This window comes from Lepidochelys kempii, chromosome 8 (genome assembly GCF_965140265.1).
Source record: "Lepidochelys kempii isolate rLepKem1 chromosome 8, rLepKem1.hap2, whole genome shotgun sequence".
Lineage (NCBI taxonomy): Eukaryota > Metazoa > Chordata > Testudines > Cheloniidae > Lepidochelys > Lepidochelys kempii.
Window position 1 is genome coordinate 63,675,577 of NC_133263.1, and position 25,762 is coordinate 63,701,338.

The window sequence follows — 25,762 nt, forward strand, 5'->3', positions numbered from 1 at the left end:
TCTGTTGACCCTACCAGTTGTCACAGCCTGATGCAAGTTCTTGCTCCTCTTCTGTGCCCTTGCAGTTCAGCTGCAGTCCCCAGCATATGGCCTAATTCTAAACCTGACTCCAGTCAAGGGCCAGCCCTTCTGCTTGGCTACTTCCATGCCAATCTACTCTTCCCTTTCCACCTGCTGTGAAGATGCTAAAGTTTGCTGGAGGAGAGATCTGCTTCCCTCCAACTTAGCAGGCTCACTAGCCACCAAATGTGCTTTTATACTGGAGCTGCACTGAATAGACATCCTATGACCAAAGCCTCTCCCTGACCTGCTCCAGACTCCACTAGTTCAATGCACCTATATGATTCACCTCCTTCTCCCCACATTCCTAGTAGTTTAAAATGCAGTTCAGTAGTAGTTAAAACTATAAGTGCTAAGAAGCTAGAAAGTGCAATTATATGCCCCCCCAATCATACTTTTACAGGGTGGTTTGGTTGGTGTGAACACAATCAATGACATTTTAGTATGAAAACTGAAATTCTAATAAGTAGGCATGAGGATGTATAAATATCTGCCTATGTATGAATTTTTCAGTTTGTAGCTTGTTTTATTTTCAAGTTAGAAGTGGCAGGAATATTGTGAATGGGTTTTGTGTGTTTTTGATCTGATTTAATTAATTTATATATTTATTTATTTTTACTTTTAACAAAGGGCTCACTTTTTACATCTAGGTGTTTGAAAATGTTTATTCTCCTCTTGGAGAGTGGGAGGAGGACAGGGAACCCACCTTATATTAGTTATAAAATTTCTCCTTGAAAAAGCTACTTCCCATAAAAAGTTTAAAAGAGAGGAGTGGGTCCAAACAATGCTTGTAATGGAAATATTTTCATCACAACCTTAAGTGTGGAGTTGTGAATAAAACAGTGCATAGGACTTCACAAAGCACAAAAAAGAACAGTTACTTTTCCAAACATCTTGCAGTTGAATTCAGACTAACATATTACACAGGATGACAATTCTAGTACAAGGTCACAAGACTCAGAGACTCTTGTGGCAAGTTATTTTTAATGGGGGATCTGAAGCAGAAGGACAGTTGGTACACACAGTGGGAGGCTTTCCGAGTATAGGCAGTGTCCTGACAGAAAATGCAAAGTCACAAGTACTCCACAACTTCAGTAGCACTGTAATTGCCAGTCACACTTTCCTGGCATTCATAGCTCATGGAAGTGGGTGGGGAAAAAAGGTTAACAAATATTCAGGGAATCAGAATTTTGATGCTGAACCTTGTTCTTTGCTCCTAGGTTGTCAGTGGCTTAGTGAGCTGTGAAGGCAGCATCTTTAGCCCTTGGCAGGAGGGAGCAACTTGTGTTGCTCTGTAGCAAAACTCCTGGCTTAGTCTGAGTTAGTGGTAATGGGATCCACAGTAATTTACCATGAGGCCTTAAGGCCTTCAGGGAAAATCCTGCCTCCACTGACATCAATGACAAAACTGCCATTGAGTTCACCAGGTTCAGAGTTTGATCCTTAGGTGATAACTAATGAGTGGGAAATGGTAGATCTCCCTGAGAGCTCAGAGGAAAGGGAAAAATGCCCCTAGCCAAGAGCACCGTGTTATGCTGCTAGATAATATTGGGAAGGGGAAAAAATCAGGTTTCATAATGTGGCAGGAATAAGAGCCAGGGTTGCCAACCCTCCAGATTGCTCTTGAGTCTACAGGAATTAAAGATTAATCTTTAATTGAAGAGTATGTCATCTGATGAAACTTCCAGACATACGTCCAACCAAAATTGGCAACCCTAATAAGAGCCCAAACCCAAACCTGTCTGAATAATACATTTCAATCTGCTGAAGGAACAAACGTGAATTGAGTTTGGAGGGCTTAACACAGTTATCTTTACACTTCATCATGGTACTCCAGTGACTGAGCATGGGGAGAAGGAAAGTAAGAGAGACTTCCTTTGGCTGTCGGCCTTCTCCTGTCACCTTGTTTATCCAGGGCTGATGATGTGATTTCCATCACAATAGCATGATTTAAACCATCCCATTGTGCCTGACTTTGGTTTTTATTTTGGATTAATGGAACTTTTCAGCTAGTGCTTGAGCCTGAACACAAACCCAGTCAACAGCAATGGTATCTATTTCCCTACATGTTGGTGTTTCAGTACCTGTATCATTTGGATTCTGTAAAGATGCTTTTTGTTTTAATAAACAGATTCCATGAGCATCATAGTGATACCTGTCAATAAAATACCTTGAGGGAATAATATGATTGAGAACATCTTCTGGAGGCTAATGCTACAAATGAATCTGTGCAGACACCACTACTTAAGAAGTATATTAGGCAAGATTTTTTGGCTGGTGTAAATCAGTGTAGTTCCATTGAGGTTGATGGAGCTTGCTGTTTTGCACCAATTGAGAATCTGGCCTGTGTGACCCAATTCTTCACTGCCTTGCATCTTGTGCAATTGTTTACACCTGTGCACAGTTGATATCACAAGTTTCAGGCTGGTGGAAAAATCAAGCTCTTTGATTCACATTTGAAAATAAAGGTCTTTTCAGTATAAAGTACGAGAGTTCTATGCAGCAAGAAGGTCTTATTTGAAAGATTTTTTTTTCAAATAAATAGCTAGTTTTGAAGAGGGGGATTTGTTTTGTTTTGTTTTTTATTTGTTAAATGCCTGACTTCCATTTGCTAACCGAATTTAATCTTTTTTTTCTTTAGAAAAGTGTTCTCCTGGTCATTTGGAAAATGGTAAATTTATATTTAACTATTGGACCACCTACAAAGAAGGTGATGAAATTTCATATGTGTGTTTTCCTGAATATCTGCAAGCCAAAGTTACATGCACAAAGAATGGCTGGTCACCTACTCCAAGATGTACCTCTAACAGTAAGCAAAAGTCATGTTCTATTGAGCAGATCATTAAAAACCTGTAGACATATTACTATTATCATCTGCCTGAAATAAACACAAAAATACCAATCCTAGCAGGTGACTTGTCATGACAATGCACATTTTTGACCTGAGTAACTGTGCAATCATATTGCAGTGACCTTCAAAGTTCTTCACCAAGCCCCTGACTGCTATCACCCCTGTTTGTTGTATGTACGGTGACCAGGTGTCTGTTTTTTTTATCAGAATACCAAGGGATCAAAAATGGATCCTGGGGGCTTTGGTCAGCACTGCTGACCAGACTGTTGACTGTCTAGTTGGCGGTGCTGCACAGCGGGACTGGCAGGCTCCCTGTTAGCCTCAGTGCCGCTCCTGGGAAGCAGATGGCATGTCCCCCCTCAGGTTCCTATGTGTAGGGGCAGCCAGGGGGCTCTGCACGCTGTCCCCACCCCAAGTGCCACCCCCACAGTACTCCTATTTTTAATGTGCTAGTTTGATTGGAGCTAAAGCTAAAGTATGTCTCTTCATCCTAGAATTTACAAGTTTCCAGCTCTTACGTAGGCATACCCACAGTCACGGTGCTTGGCATGAGTGTGGCCCCTCAGAGCCAAGAGACGCAATTGCAATGAAAGTTCTGCTCAGCCCCTGCCAACTTGGGCTTGAGCATGTTCAGTACAGATGGAATCTTCAGAGAATAATCAAGCTCCAAACCTGTACAAACTGTGACTTTCTGTCTTTCATAGGTTTATAACATGGCCAAATTTGGGTGCATTTTTTTGAGGACAGCAAAAGGTATATCTTTGACACCAGGTGGACCCCACAACCAAATTTTGAGTCCCTGCTCCAAACCATGGAAGTGCTAGAGGTTCTCAACAAAACAGCTCTAACAATAACTTACCATGGATAAAACAGAATATTTTACTCAAACATCAGTCTCTGAAACAGCAAAACCATTTCAGCTTAAACTTTTCAAAACAAAACAAAAAATGATGCTGGGGCAGACACCAGACATGGACAATTTCAATCCAAATGGTTAAAGTCTAACAAAGTTAGAAGCAATTATAAATGGGATTTTATCATCTAGGGTATTGGGTAAATTTAATAAAATATGTTACTCTTAGCTCCACCTGATATGGATAAATTGTGACATTTAGCCACTTGGTCCGGTCTGTGTTGGGGATAGTGTGGATGCCAAGTAATCCAGCAGCAGTTGTGCTCCAGGAAATCCTATCTTTCCTCCAGTTCTCTACCAGGCATGAGTTGTATGTGCATTACACCATCTTTTGGGATAATGAAGCATGTTCCTCTGTCTATACCTAGTCAGCACTTCTGGGTGTTGCAAAGTGGGTTAAAGCCATGGCTCCACCTTGCCCCTCTGCCTCCCGTTCCTCCATGGAGTGGCTTGCACAATTTGTCTGGTAGCTCCGGGTGCTTGAACATCAATTAAGATAGCATGTGTAAAATTGAGTCATCAACGTCCATAACAAAATTCAGCCATGCAAACACATCCTGCCTCAAAGCCTCATTCCCTTCCTATCTCTGCTCTCCCCAACTGCCCAAGAAAATGGATGGGCTGTGCGGTGTATCCTGGAGGTCAGCAAATTCAGGGAGAGAGTGAATTCCAAAATTGAATGCCCCTCCACGATAATGCCCTGCTACCAACACCCTCTCCTTTAAACTGAGGAAGTCTAGCATGAATGCTCTATTGATCACAACTGTGGAAATATTGCAGTGGGAGAGGCTGTCTCTGAAGAAGGCAGGTTTAGTGATAACATCTGTGTGATGTTTTATCACTTTCTTTCTCACTGATGAGCCCCTTATGATTTCTCAGGTGCATGAAACTGTGAAGCTGCTTCACCAAATTACTTATACATACAGCACATACAATAAAAAGAGAGAACTTTTTTCACAAAATAAGAGCTGTCAGTGTCAGAATCAAAATGACCATTTTCAGTCCAACCATCTTTTAGATTGGCTTTGAGAAGTCAGTATCAGGAATGATTGTGAGAGATAGGAACCACTGATATGTACTCTGATTTCTTAAAAAAAGAAAAGGAGTACTTGTGGCACCTTAGAGACTAACCAATTTATTTGAGCATGAGCTTTCGTGAGCTACAGCTCACTTCATCAGTGAGCTGTAGCTCACGAAAGCTCATGCTCAAATAAATTGGTTAGTCTCTAAGGTGCCACAAGTACTCCTTTTCTTTTTGCGAATACAGACTAACACAGCTGTTACTCTGAAATCTGATTTCTTACCTTCTCCTCCCACTGTCCAAAAGTATGAAGGAACTTATTGTTCAAAAAGTTTTTAAATGGTGTTTCTCCATTTCATTTCAGGTGTACCTCTTCTCATGGTCACCCTATACTTATGAAAAGCACATTAATTAACAGTATTTATCTTGAGGTAATGTCATACTCTCTCTATTTTAGAAATATGTGAAAAAGTTGAGATACAGAATGGTTATTTCTCTCAAAGTAGGACCAAATTTAATTTAAATGAGGAAGCAACATATCGGTGTCAGATTGATTACACGACTCCAGAAGGAAATGCGGTGGGGAAGACACAGTGCCTTCAAGGAGGATGGACTCCTTTACCAAAGTGCATTAGTGAGTAATTTAATGATCGAAGAACTCTCTACTTTATCATATTGTTCCTTTTTTCCTGACTAGAAGATGAGCACCATGTTCAGGTATGGGGAGAAGCTTGCAGCTTCATGTGGGGAAACTTACAAAGCTGATGCTCCTTGGGTTATGTCTTACTATGACTGGACAAAATTAATCTATTTGAGGGAAGTATTACCATCATAAATAAAATAACTTACCATTGACTGATCAGTATTTAAATCATAAAGAGATACATGTTATGTAAAAGCATCAGAGCACAAAATTTTAAAAACTTTCTTCCAATTGTTGTCACTTCAGGTATGTTAGTTATCTTCCTCTGGTTTCAGGAGTCCCTTCTCTGAAGATGAGAGGAAATATGGTGATTAAAGTGGACAATTAAATCTCCCACATTTGTGGGACAATAACTCCAATATTAACCCAGTCCAAGTGGGGGTCCTCTCTTCCTTTTATTCCAGGCTGCCTTATTTCCTCGCTATTCCTCTTTTTACCCTATTAGTATCCACAAACACAGAACACCTTTGTGCATAAAAGAACTTGCTTATCATTTGTTTTCAAATGAAGTCCATTCCATCGCACAGAGAAGACTATTAAATAAACAGCTTAGCTACCAAGACCTGTAAATCCCATTTACATTATCTGTCTGTCTGAAATACATGAACTTTAAGCTGTTTGTAGTTCTGGTTCTGCAAAGTGGTATCCCGTACGATAGCACCTGCAATAGTTCTACCACACAGGGGTGTTTCACACAGAATAGTCTACAAAATTGGCTCAATAAATTAATAAACCTTCCTTTGGATTCATGGCTCTTTATTAAGTAGTCTCCCATATTTCCAGTCCACTCATGTTTCTACAGGGAGGAGATTCCCTGCACTTTGTGACTCATTTGGAAATCAGTAGGGAAATATCTGGCTTTTGTGGTGTTCATGAATGTTATGATTTGAAAATAAAGGCAGTGAACATGACAGTGCCAAAGCATGGATTAGTTTGGTTGGTAAACAAGGACAAGACCCTCCAATGGGATAAAACAGGGCTAAGTATTAGGGACACATAATTTAATGCAGTGAGAACTCCTTATTTATTGTTGTATGCTGCTTCCTATCTTTGCCTTTTTATACCTATGAGGTCCAATTCTCCTCCTGTTCCATCTGCTTGGCATAGCTCTGACTGCAGAAAACAGCCAGAAAAATAGTTAGCTGGTTGGAATTCCCCCCGGGTATGAAGTGTGACTAGGGAAAAGACATCATAACTGGGATGTCCTGGCTCTTCTGGCAGCTGAAATGGCCTTTTGGGGCCATAGGTAACCAGCATAAGATAGTTTGAAGGAGGAGGAGCAACCTGAAGATCTGAAAGGCAGAAGGATGGCTTGAAGTCACGTTTGTTCAACCCCCTGATCCGGTTCCTTGCTGAGCATAGCTGGACCAAACCATAGAATCTGTTCCCTGGCTTCCCTACACTGGAGCAGAATCTAGCCCTTACAGATGACTCAAGGGATCATGACTACAACCAAACTGTAACATCCACAGAAACACTATATAGTACAGCAACTGAAAGAAGGGAATTATATTCACAGTCTCAAATGGTAGGGAAAAGGCAATGGCCTGAATCCAAGGAAGAAAAACCTTTATGCTAGACATTAGGAAGATTTCTGAATTTTAAGAGCATTAGTGTTGACTCTCAAAGGAAAGGTTTGAGTCACTATTATCACTGTAGATTTTCGAAGACAAACATGTCTGGTAAACATTAATGGGAATTATGTAAGAAGCAAGCATGCAAAATGCAGGTATATATTTATTGCCTAAATGTTTTTTTCTAGCCTTGCCTTCTAAATCTATGAACACTTTCCTTTCACCGCCACATATTCCTAAAGAAAAATTAAAGAGATATAATGTGTGATACTGTGTGTAGAATTTGAATTGTTTACTATACTGAGGCCCAAATTCACAAAGGTACATATAAGGAAGATGCTTTAGAATGCCAGAGTTTCTAATTAAGAAAAATAACTAAATTTCTCTAATTCTACAGAAACATGTGAAAAGCCTCGTTTCGAGAATATTAATTTCCACACAGATCAAATGGTGTTTCTGCCTGAAGAAATACTGGAATATGAATGTGCAGATGGATACCTAACTGTAAATAAAATCACAACAGGTTATACAGTGTGTGACACAGATGGATGGATTCCTGAGCCCCAATGTCTTGGTAAGGTGTTTTTGTTTTGTTTTAATTAAACTACTACTCTGTGGAACAAATTCCTTTGACTGTTATAGTTTGCTGTTTTGAGTACTAATTTAAATATCTCTGATTTAGGTGCAGCTTACATTGTGGATAATGTCTGGGTGGGTGGGAATTGTTCATGTCTGCTGGGACAGTCAAGAATCATTCATTGCATTCAGTCAGCAATCCCCAGGAAAGAGTGTTCTTCATAGTCTAAAACAGTGACTCTCAACCTTTCCAGATTACTGTACACCTTTCAGGAGTCGGATTTGTTTTGTGAACCCCCAAGTTTTACCTCTTTACAAAATCAGATATAAAAAGTCCACTATTACTTATGGCTTACTTTCTCATTTTTACCAGATAATTTATAAAATAAATCCATTGGAATATAAATATTGTACTTACATGTCAACTCTACAGGGAGGGACTGGCTGTTTGTGTAGCGTCTGGTGCCGTGGGGTTCTCGGCCTGGACTGGGCATCCCAGACACTACTGCAATACGGACAATAAATACCACCCCCTGGGTCAGGCTCTGAGGGAAGTCTGAGGAGGGTTGGAGGGCTGGGGTATCTCTGCTCTGCACAGATCCAGATCTGCTGGAATTGACAGCTTCGTGGTCTCCTTGGCATTAGCCGCATCTGTCTGTACCAGACTCTGGCTGGAGCAGCTCTGATTCGAACAGGGTCCAGATTAAATTCAAAAGTAATGAAACCACTGGGAAATAAGAGGTAATCAGAGCACTGGAAACTGCAGAATTATTATTGTACTATGAAAGACAAACAAATCTTACAAAAACTTTGAACAAGTAATAGTTGTATTTTAAGTCATGACAAATAACAATCCAGGTTGAAAGGCCAGCATCATTAACTGATTATTTGGAGTACTCCAAGTGTGATTTTGCTGAGTAAGAATTTGTGTCTATGAAAACTACCAGTTTCTAAATTACTTGCAACAATATTTATATTTAAATTCATAGAATGTGGGGAAAAGATTATGGAAAGCCACCCCGTCATTTGGTTAAGTCTTTTTTTCCCCTCCCAATTATATCCTATTGTGCTGTTTTTTTCATGCTTGCCTTCTTTTCTTTCCACACCCTAGAAGGAATTCTTACTCTTTTACAAATTCCCAGTTTGTTCAGCAAGATTCTTGTTCTTGGTGCTAACCAAAGCCCTGATCCAAATCAATGGGTGCCTTTCCATGGTTTAAAACTGGTTTTTGATCAACCCATTTTGTTTAAATCTTTTGTATTTTAAATACTTTCCCCTAGAAACATTGGCTATAATATATTTTCTTTCCTTTCCTCACCACCATCTTTAGCCATAGAATGTGAAATGTTGACATTGTCCAATGGCGAGGTTTCCCCCCCGAAAGCTAAATATGGTAATGGAGATGTGGTAACTTTTTCCTGTGCAAAAAATCACACAAGAGTGGGACCCGACTCCTCTCAATGCTATTACTTTGGATGGTTCCCAGCATCTCCGACATGTAAAGGTAAATATTTCCCTTAGGTTTATTTAAGCAGGATACCTATTGGTAAATCTGGCTCTTCAATACTCATAAGCTCTTCTGTGGGCTCTTTCTGGATGCTGGTTTCTATCCCATGATGAACTACCCCATCTATCCTCATGCCAATTCACTTACTAACCCACTGTGCCTTCATTTCCCATTTGAAACTGTGAATTTTTCCCCATCCATTTTGATTTTAGTGAAACTGCCAGTTGTGTGAAGTGGTAATAGGTTGAACTCAGGGCACTCATTTCCACTTGTGACCTAAAGTAGAATTGGAATCCAAATCTCCAAAGATATAAGGTTAATTAATTCATTGGTCAGCTGTGCCATCTTTCTCCACTTGAAGCAGTGAATTTGGGTTTTTTCATTTTTTATTGTCGTCTATTTTTAATGGTAACAACTGTATAGATATAATCTCTTTGTATTAGAGGAAACCAAAGCTTGTGGGCTACCACCCAGCATTACCAATGGGAGTATTATCAGTGAACTTCATGAGAAATATCAGCATGGCAACTTAGTGGAATATGACTGTGACGTCAGTTTTAAAATGGTTGGATCAGGAAAAATAGAATGTATTGATGGGGAATGGACATCTTTACCTTCTTGCACAGGTAAGCTATGTGTTTTTCACACCCTTAGGATTAATATAGACTAATACTTTTCTATTCACACTTTGAGAGATTTTCCAAATCAAAACTATACCGACTTAAATGTAACATACTGGCTGGTGTACATCGTTTCTGTACCACAGTCCTCTCTGAGATGGAATCAGACCTGTGCTAGTGTTTTTATTGACCTGACATCTAAAATACTTCCAATGGATAACTGTAATTTGCAGAGTCTGGAATCTTAGCTGATCAAAAGCACCAATAATTTACCTAACGCTGGAGAGCATCCCTTAGTATGCATATTAACTAACATAGTTTAAAAAAAATAAAATAAATACGCCCAATTATAATGTTTGCTTGTACCTGGAGCATATTTTGAATTTTTGTTTGGTTTGATCGGAACTGAAAATGTGCATTAATGGGAAATAATTAGATTTTTCATGGAATAAAGGAATGCTGTGACCTAAAAAATGATGGACAAACTAAATACAAAGTGTTAACAGATCTACTAGAGGTTCTATGATTGTCTTGGCAAGTCTAGTGGTTTGGGCTTTGGCCTGCTGAAATCATCACTGGTTAGGTTTCCATACTGATCTATGAAAAATGTAAGAAAAAGGGTGTAGCTGTGCCTTGCCTTAAATACATGCAAGCAGAACTTTTGATGGATACCATTGAATAACAGGTCAGTTGACTATTTCACTATCATCCTAACATGCTGCTGAATGTTGTTTGTTATTATTTATGGAGCGCCATAGGTGCACATAGTGAGGTCCCTGCCCCAAGGAGTTAGGAGAGAACTAAACACAAGTAAAATATTTTTATAGCAAGTGAAAGACAAGGAAGTGTAGAAAAGGACATTTAATGAAGGAAGGGAAAGCTGCATGCTGCACAATCAGTGGGAAGCAAGTCTATCTGTGGGGGCAATGTGAAATGAAGTACAAAGCCAAGAGTAGAATATAAAATAGAGTGCTTAGCAAAGAGATTTGGGAGGAAGCAGTATAAGGAAATGTCATAGCCAGGGAAGAAGTTATAAATTATAAGACTGAGAATGAGGAGTTTCAACATAATGCAGAAAAAGAGAGCAATAAAGGGAAGGCTTTAAACAGGTACAGTGGGGTGACATGGTCGCAGCAGCAGGAGAGCAGAGGCTACGAATTAGAAAGGGAAAAGTGAAGAATGTGGGAGTCAGGGAGCTTGCAGTTGTCAACATGGTAGCTGTGTGATTTTCACTTCTTGAATGTGTGCACTGAAGGATTTTTTTTATTATTATTTAAAGTGAGTATTGGGAGGGTGTAGTTTAGTGTCATGATAGTAGTGAACAACTAGCAATTTGGAGCGTGGTATTGTGTTGAATGTGTGTATTGATTTGATTTAAGATTTCCTTGCATTTTAGTGTTTTCATTCTTGTGAGGGAATATAAATTGAGCAATGCTAAGTTCATGATATTTTGTATGTGGAAATAGAGAGGAATAAGTGACAATCCTTAAAAAAATTTGATGTGAGTAGAGAAAAGCTGAATACAGTCCTGGAAGATGAACTGGACTGAGGAGTTCTCCTAGTCATAGAGAAGTGAGAGATCAGAGTTTGGAAGAAAGGCAAATGTTATTACAAACTAAGGGCCTAGTGCTGCACCCATTTAAGTTAATCAGAGTTTCACTTTAACTTTAATGAGAGCAAGGTAAGGCCCTAAATAATTATTTTAATTAAGGCACTTTGATGATGTGTTTTATATGTGCCAAGAATATAATATGAAATATTTATGCTCTTTTCCACAGAAGAGAAAAAAACCTGTAAAAAACCACCCAGTATTAACAACGGGAATGCTATCAATGTAGTAGACCATCCCCAGTATGCTCATGGAGATACAGTGGAATATGAATGTAAAAAAAACTATGTAATGGTTGGGCTAAAGACAGTGAAGTGTCTCAGTGGAGAATGGATATCTTTGCCTTCATGTGCTGGTAAACTACTTATATAATACTTTAAGCATTAAATTAACAATTTCTTTAAAGGTTGAATGGAGATTATTCATCAATATTTAGGCAGATACAGTTTATACAGATATTTAGAAACATTCTTTACATACTACTGTGTATTCATAGTGTGTGCAAAGTTAAACATGTGCATAAAAGCATCAGTAGCTTTCAACAGGGTTTGCTTGACCAAACCTTTCAGTGTATCTTTCCAACAAAGGCAGCCCAGCATCTTTGAAAGCTTTATGATGTAATAACATTTGATGTACACTGTGCTAAGTACTTGTCATTATATCTTTAGCCGTTATTTGGCTTTTTAAGATCTTTATGGAATTTTCCAACAACCTTTAAAGCCAGGATGTGAGATATTAATTACATCCTCTGACCTCTTGTAGGTCTAGATCAGCTCTTTTCATGTCTGAACTATGTTTTTGTCTCTGTCCTCTAATTTTCCCATTTAGTTGCATAGGCTAAAGTAACACAGTATACACACTATGAAAGCTAGATAACATAATATTTTATTGCTTAAACCTAAACTATTCATTTCTTAGTTATAAAAATTTCACTTGAGCTCAAGATATACACCATGGGTCAGATCCTCAGCTGGTGTAAACTGTCACAGACCATTTGTACAACAGAGAATCTGCCCTCAGAATATACAGTTGAAGGTTTGTTTTACTGAAGAAGATTTAAGCTGTGCTCTATCCTTGCCTCCCTTTCAACAGAATAAATTATATATTTTCCATTATTTTCAGTTATGTAAAACAAGAATAATTTATCTACAATTATGTGGAGGACTTTATCTGACCCAACAAGCACAGTTTGCTTATCTTACACAGTTATTAGAGAAGCCTTCATTATAACTCTCAGAAACCCCTGATAGAGACCACAACACTTGGTTCAGCCCATCAACTTTCAGTCTCATATGCACCTTCCCGGGATACTGATTGTTTGAAATAATCTGTCTGTATGGATAAAACATGTGATGCTCATGGCTCTAAAAATATGAGGGCTTCCATTCCTGCACATCTCTCTACCTAAATTGTGGTGTTTAAAGAAAAAAATAGAAAAAAATGAAATTCCAGTGTTGCTGTTACTTCACACAGTGAAAGGGATGCTGTCACCTTAAAAATCCCAGAAAATATTTCCCTCTTATTGTTGCTAGTACACAAACTAAAAACATTTTGATTTTTTTTCTTTGATCTCTTTATCTTCTAGTAACTTTAGAGACTACTTATAACAATAGTAGACATAACATTTTCATATGGACTTGTATTTGCAAGTTGAATACCTGCCTCTAAATGAAGAAAAGGAGTACTTGTGGCACCTTAGAGACTAACCAGTTTATTTGAGTATAAGCTTTCGTGAGCTACAGCTGAAGTGAGCTGTAGCTCACGAAAGCTTATGCTCAAATAAATTGGTTAGTCTCTAAGGTGCCACAAGTACTCCTTTTCTTTTTGCGAATACAGACTAACACGGCTATTACTCTGAAACCTGCCTTTAAATAGATATTTACCTGACACAGCATTTGATTTATAGAACATTTTAATTTGTGTTGGATTTAATTTAGATGATTTTGCTGAATGTGAACTTCCAGAGAAGTTGGAGATTATAATCCTTCCACAAACTATCAGAGAAAGAAGGATCTATAAGCACAACACACTTATAAGGTACACATGTAAAACAGATACAACAAAGAGGATGCAAGCAACTTGTAACAATGGGGAATGGACACGTAAACTTGACTGCATAGGTAAGCTTGTGTATTTATATACAAATTGTTCTTTTCTAATTATTATAATTATCAAGTATTGCATCTACCTTTAGTCTGAGTGAAGATCAGTAGTTTGAAAAAAACAACTGGTTTAATCATTAAAAACCTATATCTGTTTATATGCCTAAGCATAGGAAAAATAACTTGCTGCTTTTAAATTACTGGAATAATCTGAAATTCTCTAAACCAGAGGTGAGCAAACTTTTTGGCACGAGGGCCACATCGGGGAATAGAAATTGTATGGCAGGCCATGAATGCTCACAAAACTCCCTGACTCCAATAGAGAGGGAGTACAAGCTGGACTAGGGAAGGGGAAGAAGTATATTGGGACATGGTGCTGAGGGGAGGAGAGACTGGAGGCTGGCAAGAAGGGGAGATGGAAGGGAGAAACTGGTACTTGGAACTAGGATGGGGGGAGACTGGGACTTGGGATCTAAATGGGAAGAATGAGGGACTAGGAGCAGATGAGGAGGTGGAGGAAGGGAGAGAGAGATTGGGGCCAGGAGCTAGTGTGTGGGTGCTGGTGGGGAGCTTGGGGGAGACACAAGGGGGAGCCAGATCAGACAGGGAACAGGGAGAGGGGAACTGGGGATGGGTGGGCACTATTCCTAAAGTAAGTCCTAAGACTAAAATATAATCTTATAAGCAAATATCTGTGAAACACATTGGGAAAGATTTTGTCTCATCCCCACCTAGCGCTGGTTCATATAGATGGTAACCCACCGTTGCTACCAGTTACTCCATTAACTCAAATGGCAGAGGTCTGTGCAGCAGATCTAACGGTCCAAACTCTATTCATGATTGATGTGGGTGTCAATAAGATGCCACATGATGGACTTTCTATTTTTATGTACTTTTAAAAAAAAAAAAAACTACACCACACACACAAAGCCATGTTAAAAGAACATTAAGGTTTCAAGTCAAGCACTCAAAAGTTAAGAAATGCCAGGTACTTTTATAGCCCCATCTCTGTTGTATCTCACAATCTTTAATGGAGTCATAGTGTTTAAGGGCAGAAGGGACCACTAGATCATCTAGTCCGACCTCCTGTATAGCACAGGCCTCCAACACCACCCACACACTAAACGTATCAATTGCAATGACACCCAAGTATTACTGCCCACAGGAGACCAGACTATTATGTGCTAAAGACAGAGAATAGGAGGGACAGAGGTGCGCCAGTGTCCAAGGATCCCACAATGGCAGAGAAATTAAGTGAGATATATCCAGATAATTCTGGCAAAAGAGCTGGAGAGGAAGGCAAAAGAACCCTAAGGTAACATCCAATCTGACCTGGGCTAAAATTCCTTCTTCTTCGAGTGCTGTCCCTATGGGTGCTCCACTTCAGGTGATGGTGTGTCCCAGAGCCGTTGATGGAGATTTACAGTCTGGTATGGCCGCGCATGTGCAGTAGCTGTCTCACAGCACCGTTGGAGTCTCTTCAGCGTGTGCACAGCCCGACCCCCTCAGTTCCTTCTCAACTGCCCTCGGCTGAAGATGGAGCTCGGGGCATTGCAACAGTTTCTTCCCCTCAAGATAGAAAAAATAGATAATTGTTAGCTCAGTTTAAATTTTTTCCATAGATAAGTTAGTTTGTTAGTTGTTAGTTAGTTGAGAAAAAAAATGTTAGTTTTCTTCATTTCCAGGTTCACGGTTCCCTGTGGAGCACAAACCATGTTAAAAAAAATGTCAGTCCACTTGGGACTTTACTTTACTTTACTTTAGCCATGCCAGGCTCCCCTGGCTTCAAAAGATGTGGCTTTTGCAAGGAGGCCTTGTTGCGCTCCGACAGGCACTCCCTCTGCGTGAGATGCCTCGGGGAAACACACATACCATCCAAGTGCATCCACTGCAAAAATTTGAAGGTGAGAGCTAGGTATGCCTCAAAATGATCCTAATGGAGAAATTACTCCAACCTGAATATGGGAAGGGCACCCCAAAGCCTTCCCCTAAGTGCTCCCCAACTCAGTTTGAACTGACTAAGAGCGCTGTTCCATCCTCTCAAGAAAAGAGGAAGCGAGCCTTCAGCTCTCCCAGGCGGGAACCTCACAGAAAGAAAAGGTCATCTGCAAGATCATTACCAGCAGTGCCGATGGCCCCGAGAGTCAGTACCTACGACTTCCCTGGCACCTCCGGTACCTGACACACTGGTCATAAGAACAAGGAGTTGAGACCGCAAACATGCCATGTCTCTTCCTCGGCACCGACAGTACCGACACCCGCGTCGGAGATGGTGCCAACCATACAATCACTCTTGCCGACATGAGTCTTGGCGCAGCAACCTTCCTTTGCACTGCAGCCACTGGCCCCAACATAGGTGAAACAGAAGACTCCTAGACACCCAATACCTACTACTAAGACATCGGTACTGCACCCATTGGCACCACAACAATTCCTGATGCAGAAGGACATCACTGTTGCTTTGGTGCCAGGATCACCTCTCATTGGCACCAAGGGATCACCTATCACACAACCAACCTTTCCTATGGCACCATCAATGTTTAGTGACAGTGACAACGAGGACCAAGAGGAGCAAGTGTTTTCACCACAGGGCTTGCCCACACCTCAATGAAAACCTACTGGAGGCACACCATGGCATAAAATCCACCAGTCACAACCTTGTTTTCCATGGTATGGACCCCCATAGATGGGTCCCCAAATGGCATTCATAATTCAGTGGCCACCAGGGGCAGCATACAAAGCCGAATGTGCTCAGACCTCCTTGCCGCCTATGGCACAGCTCCGGTCCACCCCTCTATCCCCAGGGCTGGCAACAACAGGAGCCACAGAGGAGATGGCCGACAAACCAGAGGAAGACACTGCCCCCAAAGCAGTGTCACCTGAACATAACTCTTCCTCTTCTCCAGATGTAACCATTATGCTACCTCCACCTACCATGGCTGATGACTTTAAACAATTTCACAAGCTATTCAAATGCATAGCGGTCATCCAGGACATCCCTCTAGAGGAAGTCCAAGAGTACCAATAAAAACTATTAAAAATTCTACAACCATCTTCTGCCACAAAAATTGCCCTGGCCATAAACGATGCCATCCTCAAGCCTGCAGAGACAATATGGCAGACCCCGGACACACACAAGGGTGGACAATGAATATTATGTCCCAGCAAGGGCATGGACTTCCTGTTTGCTCACCCACAGCCCAATTCTTTAGTGGTGGAAGCGGCAAACCACCGGGCTAAACAATCCCAACACTGTTCTATGCCACAGGATCAAGACCACAAGCATCTAGACCTTTTAGGTCACAAGGTCTACACCTCCTAGATGCTACAATTCCACATTGCCAGCTACAGTGCCCTCTTGGCTAAATATGACTTTGACAATTATAGGAAAGTCTTTGAGTTTACCGTGGACATACCAGAAGACAGGAGAGCACAATTCAAATCAGTCCTGGTCGAGGGACAGTTGGTCACCAGGATGGCCCTACAGGCTTCCCTGGACATCGCCGATACTGCAGCCCACGCCATGGCTATAGTGAGAGTGATGTGCAGAGCCTCATGGCTGCTTTCGTCTGGTATACAAAAAGATCACCAACTAAAGGTTGAGGGCCTACCTTTCGATAAGGACAAACTGTTTTTGGCAAAAAATGATGATGTCCTACACGCCGTGAAGGACTCTGTAACGACCCCTTCATACACTTGGCATATCTACACCACTCCCCAAAAGGAAGTGGTTCCAAACATACCAACAAAACAGGGATTCTCAATACACCCGCCCTCAATCCAGGCCTTATGGGGTGGGCAGACACAGAAATAGATCACCTTGACACCAGCAGACTCAACCACAACAAGCAACATCCCAGCCACCAGGGAACAAACCACAGTCTGAAAGCTTGGTCAAGTGTCTGAACGACCTCCCCTGAACACCAGTGCTTACCTGCCCGTTTGGTCACCGCCTACAGCATTTTTACCAAGCTTGGGTGCATATTACACAAGACTGTTGAGTCTCAGAAATAGTTCAGTCGGGCTACTTCATCCCTTTTACTTTCCCACCCCCAATCCTCCCCCTTTCCCATCCCTCTTCAGGGACCTTTCTCACAAACAGCTTCTAAGATTGGAAGTATATCGTCTACTACAGCTAGGGCCGTGGAACCAGTACCAACACAATACAGAGGAAAGTGTTTTTATTCCCACTATTTTCTGACCCAGAAGAAAAGTGGTGGATGGCAACCGATACTAGACCTATGAAAACTCAACAAATTCATACTATCCCAGCGCTGGAAGAGGGAGACTGGTTTTCAGCCCTCGACCTACAAGATGCATATTTTCACATCTCACTACATCCGGCTCACAGATGATTCCTCCTATTCACAGTGGGACACGACCACTGTCAATACAGAGTGCTCCCATTCGGACTCTCCATTGCACCAAGAGTGTTCTCCAAAACCCTTGCAGTAGTCACAACTCACCTGTGAAAACAAGGGATCATAATTTTCCCTTACACAGACAGTTGCCTTATCAAGGGATACTCATACATAGAGACAGAGACAATAACATGACTGACCATCATCCTCTTCCAAAAACTTGGGTTGCAAATAAACTTTCAGGAGTCTACATTGATACTCACACAACAACTAGAATTCATCAGGGCACACCTGGACTCAACTCAAGCCAGAGCCTCGCTACCTCATGCCAGATTCTTAACCATCAAACATCTCATAGACACCATATCCATCTGTCCAGGAATTGGGGCACGGACATGCCTACAATTACTAGGACACATGGCTGCCACCACATTCGTGGTAAAACACGCAAGATTCCACATGCGGTGTCTTCAGAGGTGGCTGCATTCAGTATAAACCCACCAAACACAGCCTCAGCATGATGTTAGCACCATCGACCAAGGTTTTAGCATCCCTACAATGGTGGACAAGACCGGAAAATGTCTGCATAGGTGTTTCCTTTCATCACAGACCTTCTTCAATCCTGATCACAACAGAGGTCTGCCTACTGGGCTTGGAGGCAGGGCACACCTGGACCACCACATGATATCAGGCAGGTGGTCAATACTGGAAACATGCCTTCACAAAAACTTGCTAGAACTCAGAGCAGTAAGATACACCTGTCTTCACTTTCTACCACTCATAAGAAACAAATCAATTCAAGTGATGACAGACAATGTTGCATGCATGTTCTACATCAACAGACAAGAGGGGTGGGGTGCGATCCCTCTCCCTATGCACCAAAGCCATGAAACTATGGAACTGGTGTATTGAGCACCACATCCGCATTTCAGCTTCTTACCTACCAGGATGCCAAAACACCACCACCGACACATTAAGTTGATGGTTCGTACAAGAGCACGAATGGGAACTGAACCCTACGGTCTTACAACAGATATTCTATCAATGGGAGTTCCCATCGATCGACTGATTTGCTACAGCACAGAACCACAAATGCCCACTATTTTGTTCCAGGGTGGGACTTGGTCCCCAGGGGGATGCTATCTTAATCCAGTGGGACAAGACACTTTTGTATGCATTCCCACCGATCCCACTAATACACAGACTCCTATGCAAGACCAGGAAAGACAAAGCCAAGATCATCTTGATTGCTCCGGCATAGCCCAAACAGACTTGGTACCCTTACCTGCTGGTTTTGTCAATTCATCCTCCACAAACTCTTCCAATGAGGCCAGACCTCCTGTCAGAGGCTGACGGTCAGATGTTCCACCCACAACTGGAGAAGCTCCATCTGAAAGCGTGGCTCCCCCATGGTTCTAATCACACGAGTTAACCTGTTCAGAGCAGGTCGAACACGTGTTGTTGAACAGCAGACATGATTCCATGCGAAAAACTTACCTACAAAAGTGGAAATGTTTTTCCACATGGTGCCTACATAAATGACTTACTCCCTGCACTATACCACTTCCAATGGTGCTAGACTACCTTGTAGAGCTAAAGAATTCAGGGTTATCACTGAGCTCTATCAAAATACATCTCGTGGCTATTAACACCTTCCATGACAAAATTGACAGATTCTTGACGTTTATACATCCAACTATAAAACATTTCCTTGCGGGACTCCAGAACCTTTACCCTGAAGTACACCCTCCCATGTCCACATGGGATCTGAACTTAGTCCTCAGGAAACTCATGAGACCCCCCCCACCCTTCAAACCTCTTACTACATCCAATCTGACCTGGGCTAAAATTTCTTCCCTACCCCACATATGGTAATCAGCAAGACCCTGAGCATGTGAGCAAGAACCAGCCAGCAAAGAGAGAATGCTTGGTGCCACCTCAGAGCCATGGCCCCACTCCCACCAATATCCAATCTCCAGCCAGCCATCACCTGATGCTTCAGCGGAAAGTGAAAAAACCTTCCCAGAATATGCTGGGGGGAGGGGGAGAAGGGGCAAAAATCCCTTCCTGACCCCTGCCAGTGGCTGGCCAAACCCTTGAAGCATGAGCTTTTGGAACTTTCAATTTAAACCAGAAGTGAGCTCGAGGATTGTTGAGACCTGCCCCCTACCATCACAAGCAACCCAGTTATAAAATTGCACTGAAAAGTTTGTCCAGATCTCTGTTAAGACTAAAGAAGTTGTTTGTCCACACAACTTCCATTGGGAAGCTGTTTCAGAACCTCATCCCTCTGATGCTTAGAAACTTTCCTCTAATGTTCAGCCTGAATTTGTTCATGACCAGGTTTATATCCACTACCTCTTGTCCCATCATTGTCGCATAGCTTAAATAGTTCTTCACCATCACTGGTAATTACCCCCCCAGTGAATTGATAGAGAATGACCATATTCCCCTCAGACCTCTCTTTGTGAAACTAATCAAACCAAACTCTTCCAGTCTTTTCTCATAAGATAGGCTCTCCATTCCCCTGATCATCCGAGTAGCTTTTCTCTACACCTGTTTAATGTGCCTTGTGAGGTCGCAGTGCAGTGCTGGGAGAGAGCTCTCCCGACACTCTAAAAAAACCACCTCAACGAGAGGCACAGCTCCCAGTGCTGGGGCACTGTTTACACTGGCACTTTACAGTGCTGTAACTTGCTGTGCTCAGGGGAGTGTTTTTTCACACCCCTGAGCGAGAAAGTTGCAGCTCTGTTAATTGCCAGTGTAGACAAGCCCCAAGTCTCCCAAGACCTAGGCTAGCACACTTAGCACTGGACCATCCTTCCTCTGTGGAATCTTAATTCAGCCCCCTTGGGGTAGTCATTAGTAATATGATCACATACCATTCATTCTGTGTACTGAATGAGGTAGGGGTCATATGAAAAAAACCAGGGGTGTTAATTAATCAGTTAACTCACGTGATTAACTAAAAAAAATGAATTGTGATTAAAAAAATGTATCTTGATTAATCGCACTGTTAAACAATAGAATACCAATTCATCATCATCGCTGTTTCCATAACATATTTTGTTTTTTACGGGACAGGGTTGTTAGCCCTGGCCCCTCCCCCACAGACCAATCCGGCATGGTTGAACCTACCAGGAGCAAAAAGCCACCGCTGACACAGACTCTGGGGATTGCTAGAGCAATCAAGCTGTACCGCCACAAGAAGGCACAGATACCAGGGGACAGAGAATACTAATTGAGATGTATTAAATATTTTTGGATGTTTTTCTCCATTTTCAAATACATTGATTTCAATTACACCACAGTATACAAAGTCGACAGTGCTCACTTTATATTATCTTTATTATATTACAAATATTTTCATTGTATGAAATGGCAAACAAATAGTATTTTTCAATATGCACTTCTCATACAAGTACTGTAGTGCAATCCCTTTATCATGTACATGCCACTTACAAATATAGATGTTTTTTGTTACATAACTGCACTCAAAAACAAAACAACGTAAAACTTTAGCACGTACAAGTCCACTCAGTCCTATTTCTTGTTCAGCCAATCGCTAAGACAAACAAGTTTGTTTACATTTACAGGAGATAATGCTGCCCGCTTCTTATTTATAATGTCACCTGAAAATAAGAATAGGCATTTGCATGACACTTTTGTAGCTGGCATTGCAAGGTATTTATGTGCCAGTTATGCTAAATGTTCATCTGCCTCTTCATGCTTCCGCCACCATTCCAGGGGACATGCTTCCTTGCTGATGATGCTTGTTAAAAAAATAATGCATTAATTAAATTTGTGACTGAACTCATTGGGGGAGAATTGCATGTCTGCTACTCTGTTTTACCCTCATTCTGCCATATATTTCATGTCATAGCACTCTCGGATGTTGTCCCAGGACATGTTGTTTCTTTTAAGAACTTTCACTGCAAATCTGACAAAATACAAAGAAGGTACCAATGTGAGATTTTTAAAGATAGCTAGATCACTCAACCCAAGGTTTAAGAATCTGAAGAGCCTTCCAAAATCTGCGAGGGACTAGGTGTAGAGCATGTTTTTAGAAGTCTTAAAAGAACATTCCGATGTGGAAATTACAGAACCCAACCTACCAAAAAAGATAATCAACCTTCTGCTGGTGGCATCTGACTCAGATGATTAAAATGAACTTGTTTCAGTTTGCACTGCTTTGGATGGTCATTGAGCAGAACCTGTTATCATCATGGATGCATGTCCTCTGGAATGGTGGTTGAAGCATGAAGGGACAAATGAATTTTTAGTGCATCTGGCACATAAATATCTTCCAACGCCGACAACAACAGTGCAATGTGAATGCCTGTTCTCGCTTTCAGGTGATATTGTAAACAAGAAGCGGGCAGCATTAACTCCTGCAAATGTAAACAAAATTGTTTGTCTGAGTGATTGGCTGAACAAGAAGTAGGACTGAGTGGACTCTAAAATTATACATTGTTTTATTTTTGAATTCAGTTATTTTTTGTACATAATTCTACATTTGTAAGTTCAACTTTCATGATAGAGATTCCTCTATGGTACTTATATTTGGTGAATTGAAAAATACTTTTGTTTCTTTTTTACAGTGAAAATATTCGTAATGAAAAATAATGTACTGTGAGCACTGTACACTTTGTATTCTGTGTTGTCACTGAAATAAATATATTTGAAAATGTAGAAAACACACAAAAATATTTAAATTGGTATTCTATAATTGTTTAACAGTGCAATTAATCACACAAATAATCGTGATTATGTTTTTTTATCACATGATTAATCGTAATTAATTTTAATGGCTTGACAGCCCTAGAAAACAATACTATGCACTTATGTAATTAAAGATGGTATCATAATGCAAACACACAAGGGGGCTGAATTAAAGTTGCACAGGCAACAGGAATCTTTAGTTCTGGCATTTCCTAACTCTTGAGTACTTGACTTTTGCAACCTGAATATTCCTTTTAAACTTGTGTGTGTCTGTGTGTATTTCTGATGGATCTCAGTTTTCAATAAAGGTCTGTTAAAGTGTAGGAATCCTTTTTCTCCAGAGGCCACACTACAGAATAAACTATGTTAATCCTTACACACCGCTCCCTCCTTAACAAGGGTGGAGCCTCTGGCGCTGCCCCTTTCCGACCCATCTACGTCCTCCTATCTCCCTTAACTATCATGCATGTGGGTCCTTGCATAGCTCAGCTCTGTGCCATATTAGACAATGTGCATCTCCTCTATGACTGCCACACAGCATAGTCTTGCACCTCCCCCTCATTTGCTCAGTGGAATGACCCTGCTTTCACCATTCAGGAAATAGGCTGGATTAGACCCTTTACCAGTTTATAGCATCTGAATTAACTAGAAAAATAACTTCAATTACAATAAAGTTTTCATTACTGTATGATGGTGTGTTATGCTCTTGTTATGGAGCAGGAAGAAGAACTGCGCACAATGAGAGGCCATTACAAAATGTCTTTTTTTAAGCCCACAGTTGTACTTCATTGAATATAATGCAGTTCTTTGTGTCAATGCAATATGATTATGATGCTAACTAAATGCTGAGAATAGCTAATAAGGATCTATGGACTGCACATGTTTTTATCTATTAACTGTTCTGGTTTCTAATGAACTTCCACATTTACCATTGTTTGAATCATGAGATCTAACTGAAATATCCTTTGCTGAAGAGATTAAAAAAAAATGCCCACCTCCACCTGAGCTTCCGGGTGCCATCAAGATCACAGAGACACGAAACTACGAGAATGGTGAAAAAATAGCTTTTACGTGCCTAAAGCATTTTGAACACCAAGGAGTGAAGGAAATAATGTGTGAAAACGGGAAGTGGCAATCACCACCATTCTGTGTTGGTTAGTATGGGGTTTTATTTATATTTCTTTAGTTGCATCAGTCAGAGGAAATGTACAAACAATATCACAACTGCCATGTCACTGTTAGCCCCTTACATATTGTGGTAATTAGTGTTCACATATTTTGTTAAGCAGTCATTACCAATTGTTCAGTGCAGAAAAGCAAAAACACATTAAAAATAAAGTGTTGAAAAATGAAATGAACAAAGTAATCAGACCATTAACACTGGACTAATGGATTTTAATTGTATGAAGTATGTTGTTAATGGGTTAAAAGTGAACTAGGGTCTGAAAAATGAATACAGTAATGTCAAAAAGTACAATCTGATATCAGAACCTAATTACTTTTTATCCTACCACTAAGAGTGGAAGAAGGGAGTACTAAGGGCGAAAATTTTCAAAAGCACAAATGGGACTCTCAGTGTTTATTTAATAAAATTAAGTGCTGTGAAAAAACATATACAAATGTTGGTATTGTGTGTGTGTGTGTGTATACTGAGCCTCATACACATACACACTATAACAAAAATATGTTAAAAATATTAATTTTTCAAAATCAAGCATTCAAAAATTAGGAAAAGCCATAATTAAGGCTGGCTGTGCAACCTCAATTTATCCCCGTTGGGTGTATTCATTATGTTAATTTTAATTACATGATCATGCACTATTTTTTCCACAGGATCCTGCTTCATCCAGTGCAAAGGATAATTGCTAACCTAATGAGCAGCCAATATTGTGTTTCATCCTCATTATTCAATATGTGGCCCTAGTGTTTGTTTAGGGTGGGTTAATCTAGAATGTTCCGCAGCTTTAAAAAATCACGACAATTTATTTTCACTTCAGTTCACTGTTACTTTCTCTTTCAGTTTTAGACTATATGTGCATATGGCATACTAATTTTATTTTTTTTCCAAAACAGAAGAAAAAGTATGTTTGCAGCCACGTTCCATAGCAAATGGTGAGATTCTCAGTCTAGAAAATCAGAACTTAAGAAAGGAGCAATCAGGACCAATGACTTATCAGAGCGGTACCATGTTAACGTACAGTTGTAACCCTGGCTTCATGTTACGTGGGTCACCTGAGATAATTTGTAAGACTGGAAAATGGACATCAGCTCCTACATGTGTTGGTAATTACATTGTGTAGAATTTTCAAAAGCAGTTCATTTAGCGGAGAGAGGGCAATAGGTTTCAACTGGAGGCTAACTGAAAGAATGATTCTGTATGGCACCCTTCTGGCAGGTGGAGCCAGCAGCAACAAGGGCCGGGTTCAGTATCTAGGTGTTCCTTTTGAACAATACAGCACAAAACTGTCTCAAGCCCCCACCCAGTGACCTGGGACAATTACACACCACCCCCTAGGCGCCCCTAAGAGGCAATACTTCCCCTCTCTCAAGCACAGAGTCTGAGTGTAGCAAAAACTTTTAACAGAGGGAGGGAAGTAACTCAGCATTAATTTGGGAAAACACTGTAACCAGGGTTCATAAACACAAACCATGAACAAAAGACCCACTCCCAAGTAAGTTGGGCAGTGTTCTTTTCCCCTCAGGATCTTAAGTCCAGCAACCCCAAAAGTCCCTTTAATATGCCTGTCCCTTATCTGTACCACACTCACAGTTACTGTCTTGGCCTGTGCAGCCCCAGAGTTCAGAGGTTCATCCGCAGAGTTCACCTCCCACCCTGCATGGAAGGCAAGGCGGGGGTAAGGAGGCATCTTACACACTTCACTGTTTGGGCTCTCGCTCATCACCCCAATATCCAATTGCCACACCTCTGCTCTGGCCCTTTCCTCCAGCCACCCTGCTGGCCGCATGCCACGCCTCTCCACCAGCTGCCCACTTGCCAAGATGTCTTCAAGGTCCCCACACACACTTAACACAGCTCTCAGTGATTTCAGCTGTTAGTGGGGGAGCCTCACTGCTGGTATACTGGGCAGTCTCTTACAATAGAGACACTGTCCCAAAGTAGGCCTAATACTTAGTCCTAGGTA

At 41.0% G+C, this 25,762-nt stretch overlaps 1 protein-coding gene across 3 annotated transcripts in view; it reads left to right on the top strand.

Moving 5' to 3' along the window:
• LOC140915986 (complement factor H-like) overlaps window positions 1-25,762 on the top strand; it is an 86,226-nt gene that overhangs the window by 26,571 nt on the left and 33,893 nt on the right. The window contains exons 9-17 of one of the 3 annotated variants that reach the window (XM_073356728.1): window positions 2,702-2,869; window positions 5,303-5,479; window positions 7,520-7,696; window positions 9,029-9,202; window positions 9,649-9,831; window positions 11,604-11,789; window positions 13,372-13,554; window positions 23,567-23,773; window positions 24,693-24,902. In XM_073356728.1, the coding sequence (XP_073212829.1) occupies window positions 2,702-2,869; window positions 5,303-5,479; window positions 7,520-7,696; window positions 9,029-9,202; window positions 9,649-9,831; window positions 11,604-11,789; window positions 13,372-13,554; window positions 23,567-23,773; window positions 24,693-24,902 (1,665 nt within the window). The remainder of the gene's footprint in view (window positions 1-2,701; window positions 2,870-5,302; window positions 5,480-7,519; window positions 7,697-9,028; window positions 9,203-9,648; window positions 9,832-11,603; window positions 11,790-13,371; window positions 13,555-23,566; window positions 23,774-24,692; window positions 24,903-25,762) is intronic. The other 2 variants (XM_073356729.1, XM_073356730.1) reach the window with 2 other exon arrangements.